General features: G+C 49.2%; 1 protein-coding gene across 1 annotated transcript in view; it reads right to left on the bottom strand.

The window, feature by feature from the left end:
• Nucleotides 1-313: 313 nt before the first annotated feature.
• The window catches only part of SCNN1A (sodium channel epithelial 1 subunit alpha), a 7,096-nt gene continuing 1,132 nt past the window's right edge, over nucleotides 314-6,277 (bottom strand). Inside the window, exons 3-12 of the mRNA XM_010173497.1 lie at nucleotides 5,298-5,485; nucleotides 4,421-4,521; nucleotides 3,430-3,593; nucleotides 2,972-3,070; nucleotides 2,715-2,832; nucleotides 2,382-2,460; nucleotides 2,005-2,062; nucleotides 1,824-1,879; nucleotides 1,204-1,279; nucleotides 314-975 (exon numbers count right to left, since the gene is read on the bottom strand). Of these exons, the coding sequence (XP_010171799.1) occupies nucleotides 649-975; nucleotides 1,204-1,279; nucleotides 1,824-1,879; nucleotides 2,005-2,062; nucleotides 2,382-2,460; nucleotides 2,715-2,832; nucleotides 2,972-3,070; nucleotides 3,430-3,593; nucleotides 4,421-4,521; nucleotides 5,298-5,485 (1,266 nt within the window). The 3' untranslated portion in view covers nucleotides 314-648. The remainder of the gene's footprint in view (nucleotides 976-1,203; nucleotides 1,280-1,823; nucleotides 1,880-2,004; nucleotides 2,063-2,381; nucleotides 2,461-2,714; nucleotides 2,833-2,971; nucleotides 3,071-3,429; nucleotides 3,594-4,420; nucleotides 4,522-5,297; nucleotides 5,486-6,277) is intronic.

Raw genomic sequence — 6,277 nt, forward strand, 5'->3', positions numbered from 1 at the left:
GGTGAAGCTCTGTCCCAGGTTGCCCAGAGAGGTGGTAGAAGCCCCATCCCTGGAAACATTCAGGGTCAGGCTGGACGGGGCTCTGAGCAACCTGATCTAGTTGAAGATGTCCCTGCTCACTGCAGGGGGGTTGGACTAGATGACCTTTAAAGGTCTCTTCTGTGATAATATGATTCTAGCCTCAGAGAAAGATTAACAAAGTTCATCCTGTGGAGAGACTTGTACCCCAGCTGAGATGCCATTCTTGTCCCTTGTCACACCACAGAGGAGGCCAGTCACACCTGCCAAACCTCTTTAATTAATGACAGACCAGAACTGTGGCTGTATCCTTCTTGCAGGGAAAAGAAAGCCTGCATGCACGTGTAGGTGTGCATGTGGCAAGGAGCGTAAGGAAACCAAGTTGACATCTCCCCCCAACATATACTAGATCATATCTCATCCCTGGTGATCCCCAGAGCAATAGTATTTTATGAGACCAAATAATTCATCTACAGTAATGAAAGCAATGAACCCAGGCCAACCACAGTACAGTCTTCTGCTACGGTCCAGGCAGAGCACCCCAGAAATAAGGAAATGCAGGTACCCCAGAGAAGTGTGCAGCCTCTGCTCCAGTTGCCACCCATCCAAACTATGGAAGAAGCCACTGCCTCACTTGTGTCCCACCTCACCATCCCTGCTCAGCCCACGTGGTTCCAGGCTGTTATAGGATGGCAGTGTGGTCACTACAGCCTCAACAGTGAAGCGGTGTGGAGCACTGAGACCTGGCACCTCGTCCTGGAAAGCAGTGTTATCATGACTGTTTGCAGGGGGTCCTGGTGGGGAGAGCTTCTGCCGGGAGCGGAACCAGCGTACAGCCAAGATAAAGGTGATGGCAACGAAATCCAGAATCAGCTCTGCAAGCTCCATCACAGACAGGACAGAGGATCCGAACCAGAGACTCCACTGGTTCCCAAGCTGGGACAGCAGAGTCACTACCTGCAAGAGACAGAGAAAGGGCAGTGAGGACAGCCCTCGCTCCAGCCTTTTGCCTCTCTGCCTGCTCCCACTAGCAGTGGTCTCGTGGCACTGGGGGGTTCCTCCCACCCTGCCACAGGAAAAGAGACTGGACATCCAGGAACGCTGCTGGAACGAACACCTGCCAATAAAGAGGGACATCGTGGGGGAGATGACATGCTAGAGAGGACATGGCAGTAAAGCATGTACCGTGAAGGCTGGAGACTCCCCATTGGTCTTGTAGTTCCACTCCTCAAAAAAGATATTCACTTTGGCAACTCCATTCCTGTAAATGAAAGATGGGGCTCAGTAACCCCAAATCCACAGTCCCTGCATTTCTTCACCAAGCTTAATTGTCTTCTCTGTCCGCTTCTGCCCCCTGTCCTCCTCCCACATTTACCACCCAGAGGCTTTTCCCCATCTCCGCAGTTCTCCCATTCTGCACTAAATACAATCTTTGGTACTTATAGTGCACTTCTGAGACTGTGCTGTGAAACTCGATGTTTGTGGCATCCTGTGTTGGCTAAAGTACAAGCTCCTGCATGGCTCTCCTTCCCACTCTTCCACTAGCCCTCACCATGGCTCCAGCCTGGGGCTTACTGTTTTCATACTAGTGGCTGAGCCTTTTTGGACTCTTCACTTGGATTCCCAGTCCTTGTTGAAGTCCCATTTTATCTCTACTCTTGACTCAGATCCACTGTCCTTTTCCATGGGTCCCATGCCTAATCTCTTCCCATAAGTGATTTAATCTGAACTACGACCCCCCAAACACGTGCACTCCACTGGGATGGGTTCTGGTTCAGATGTAACCTCTGTTTAGGGGCTCTCACCTCTTGGATGTGATATTGTATTTGTTCTGTTGTGAAAGCATGTAAAAAACCCAGTCCTGAAATGAAAGTGCAATAAATTGTGTTACATGACCACAGTCACCACCTCCAACTACTACCAGTTGAGGAAGGACTAAATGGGAGTTTGGAGCAGTGGTGGGGAGTCAGGAAACCCTCTCCTTACCTCTGAGACAGCAGAAGGCCAGCGGGAGTATCCAGCTGACAGCTGGTATTGTGTCATTCTGAAATACAAGAGGCTGTGTTAGCTGTTGAAGCTGTAGGAGCCACAAGGCCAAGTCTCTCAAGCCCCAAGCACACCTGGGAACTTCCTCCCATGCTGAAGTTCTACCCACTTCCCACCGAGCTTCTGCACAGTTCTCAGGAGCTCACCCCTGAGCTGACACTGATGCTTCTCAGCCATTTTGGCTTCCTGATCGGAGAAACATCATTTTGGGTTGCAGCTCAGCTATTGACTCAAGTTTTTGCCCTAGAGAGTGAATGCTTTTCAACATCTCTAGGAATTAAGAGTTCCCAGTCTACCTGACCGACAATCACACTTACTTGCAAGGTTTCCGACATTTGTGGAAACAGCCCAGCACATCGGCTTTGAATTCAGCCTGGAGTTTGTAATAGCAGTAGCCTGAGCAGCAGAGAAAGTAAATCCAAGTAAGCTCACCATCTCTCTGTACAATAGGTGATGCGTGACAGTGAGGTGAAGCCAGAGAAAGTTTCCTTCCACAAGCTCAGAGGGACTAACCATCCAAGACAAGAATGTCTTTTGGATGTCCCGCACCAGGAAGCTCATTGAAAACAATGAGGAGATGTACTGGGACATGAGGTGGACCAAACAGGTTCAGGTGGGCATGAGCTTTACTATTTCTCCTGTCTGCTTACCCCAGGCCACGTGCTTTGTGTAGTCACAGTACTCTGCTCCAGTGGGTAAGGGATAGAAGTAATAGGCACAGCCACAGCGCTCTACCATGTTGAGCTGAAAGCAGGAGCGAATGCAGACCTGGAGGCATATGAGGTGGAAAAGGTCGAACAAGGGAACCGAACCCACTGCAGCCTGTGTCACATCGTGCTATGGTGGCTGTTAGGGGACTGAAGGAAAGTAGGGAAACAAGCTGGCAGGGCCAGCGACAATGAGTTACCTGCTCGGTGTAGCGGGAGGAGTACAGATTTTGCACTGGCACATCACTGCCATCCTCTGTGCAGTCACTGTAACTGCCCCCAAGACGCACAGTCATCTCCTAGAATATCACAGCACAGAAAAGAACTGTCACTTTGCTGTCTTCCTTCTACACTTCCATGCTGCCTGCTGCTTGTCCACCCATATCTGCTCTTTCTGCTTTCCTCTGGATGCCAGCTGCTTCCCTGCTGGAAGCTCCCCCTGCTTCCCTCCATTTCATTGTTCACTGTTAAATTGCAATCAAATGCTTCTTGTCTAGCCCAGTAAGCTCCTCTTCTTCCCCTCCCTTCACTCCATGTGATTAATCCTCTCCTTTAAACACATACTGAGTCCATGACAACCCACTGGTATCTACCTACTAAGTTAATCCTCCCCCACTGAAGTTCATATCCACGGCTCTCACCCCTGCTGCTTCCTCACCTTTCTCATGCTGATGGAAGTCTCTATACCCGGACGCACATTGAAACCCCCATCATCCATGAAGGCTGGCTCATTCTGATCGTGGACCATGACCCTGGCTCCTGTCACCGTGGACAACAGAGGGATGAAATCATTCTGTTCGGTGCGCACCACCAGAGAGAGACCTGAGGGAATGTCAGAGAGCAAGGGATGTCAGCCATCATGCAGGAGAGAAGAGAGAACAGAATGGTTAGAAGTGAATCCATAAGAGAGGAAGGAAGAGAAACATCAACAGGGTTGCACCAAAGCTTCAGAGCAATGGAAGGTAGCTGGAAAGAGACCAGAGGCAAAGGTGGAGGCTCCAGGAGAGGTCAGAGAAAACTGGATTTCTTCACTGTGGCTTAGAAAAAGCAGAACTGGGAATTGAGAGATTTCATGGAGAGACTTGGAGCTGGATGGAAGAAAAGCCAGAGGATTGGACCTAGAGAGGTTTCAGGAGGTTTGGGAATGCAAACAGGTCAGTTGCTGGAAACGGGAAAATGAGGAAGGAGGAGGTCATAGAATCATAGACTCATAGACTGGTTTGGGTTGGAAAGGACCTTAAAGATCATTTAGTTCCAACCCCCCTGCCATCAGCAGGGACACCTTCTACTAGAGCAGGTTGCTCAAAGCCTCATCCAACCTGGCCTTGAGGGTCAAGACCAGTCTCTCAGGAGCACAGCAGTGGAGCTCAACAGGGCACTTCAGGAAGGGCCAGCACAGGTCCAGAGGGAGCAATGAACATAAGGATCAGATACTGATGGGAGAGAGAGAGTTCAAAGGGGTAGCAGGGAGGGACAGCCATGTCCATCAGACAGCCATCTCCACATGGGTGAAAATAGAGCTTCGGCGAGACAGAACAGGGCTACAATCTGCCACCACCAGCAAAAGCGCAGCAGGATGCCTGTAACTCCTCCTGGAACAACAGAGCTGAGCTGTTCTCCTTACTCACCAAAGATTGCCTCTCACCCACCGTTATTGATGCCAGGCAGTGAGGAGGTCCACAGGCTGCTGCTGTTGTCGTTAAAGGTATAGCAGTTCCCATACAAGGGATGGTGGAAGTGGGTATAATTCCTGAGATGGGAACAGAAACATTCACACGGGGTGAGAAGGGTTACCAGAGCAGGGAAAGGGCTTTCTGAAAGGAGCAGCTCTGTTTTCCACCTGCAGGGCGAGGGGCTTACAGCAGATGGGCAGTATTTGTTATGTAAACTCACCTGAACCAGGAAAAGCAATTAAAATGTGCTGTAAAAAATGTCCTGGAGCTGGACCGGTTTTTACACCAGGTTTTCATACTGCTAACTCTCAAGAGCCCAAATGGATTTTAGCAGTCCTAGCCATTCCTGTACCATCTTCTCAATATTGACAAAACTCTTAGCTCTTCCCACTCCTTTCCCCCCTTGCTGGTGGATTTCATGTCACTACCTCTTCGGGGCTTTTTGACCATAATGGCAGGCGAGAAGTGGGATATTGTTTTTACTGTCTTTTTGTAACAACTCTAGGTACCACTTCACCACTGTAGGGAGTAGAATAAAGAGACTTCTACACTGTGCATCTCTACCCTCACTGGAGTTTGTACCAGTATAACTATTTCATTTGTACGAAACTCAGGAAAAGTAGAAACCATCCACCATGGTCCATAGTTTCAGGTCACAGAAATTGTCACCCTGGTAAGCACAACCCACAGGTAAGACTCATGAGACATCATCTGAGACAACAGGAACTGAACAAGGAACAATCCCACCTTGGGAAAGAGGTTCTCTAATGTGGGTTTCTGGAATTCCCCTCAGACCCAGGCACAAAATATGGGTGTTTTTAGGAAGACACGGTGGGATGTTTCCACCACTTACGCCTTGTCACATGTTGCTTCATTGAAGCGGCAAGCATAGATGAAATTCTCAAAGTCAGACTCATCCAGGGCTTTTGCATCAGGCATCTGCGCCAGGATATTGATGTAATGAAAGCTGTACCATTCCCGCACGGCATCCACCCCAGAGGAGTACGCCTGATGGAAACAGTCCTTGTTGTTTTCACTGCACTGTTAAGAAGAGAAAGAGAAAACCAGCCATGTCAGGGAAGTATTGTCCAGGAGGTGAGGCTGTGCCCATGGATTAGCTGTGCTCCCTTAGCATGGGCAGGAGATTAAGCTGAGGGAGTGAATGAGCTCCACAGGGCTCTTATGCTCAACCAAAATGTGATCAGCAGGATGGGGTAAAGCAAACCCAGGGCAGCTCCTTGGTGGAAGGAAAACACCAGGTGAATGAGCAAGGCTGAGTAAAACCCAGGAGGCAGCAAGTCACAGTGAGGTGTGCAGGGTGATCTGCTGCACATAAATTCTACACAACAGAAACTTTAAATTCTTGCCTGGGGAGCCCTTTCTCAGGGTGTGTCCAGAAAAAACGTTTGTGATCCTGTGGGAAATCTAGTTAACAAGCAAGCGATTAGCTTCAGTCCTTCAATGCCTTTTAAAATGCAAACATAGATACCCTAGGGCGAAGAAGCTGCTCCCTAGGAGCAAATGCGACCATGACCACATTTCAGGTGGCCCACAGCCATCCAATACTTTCTCCTTTGCTATTATTGGGCAACACTGTGGTTGATGTTAATAAATGGCTCTCCAAAAGCCAACTGCAAGGCCAATGCATCCTTTTAGGAAGGACAAAGTTTCCCTGCCCTACCTAGGAAAAGATGGGCATTGATTTGGACAAGTCTCCTGGGGCCCGCATGAACAGGGACAGGACTTGGGGGGCAGGATTGCATTGGGCAAAAGATTCAGCTTTACCTTTATGTGTCATTACCAAAAGCCAGCACAGATTAATCCCATTTCTAT

Source organism: Antrostomus carolinensis, unplaced genomic scaffold (genome assembly GCF_000700745.2).
Source record: "Antrostomus carolinensis isolate BGI_N321 unplaced genomic scaffold, ASM70074v2 scaffold14308, whole genome shotgun sequence".
Lineage (NCBI taxonomy): Eukaryota > Metazoa > Chordata > Aves > Caprimulgiformes > Caprimulgidae > Antrostomus > Antrostomus carolinensis.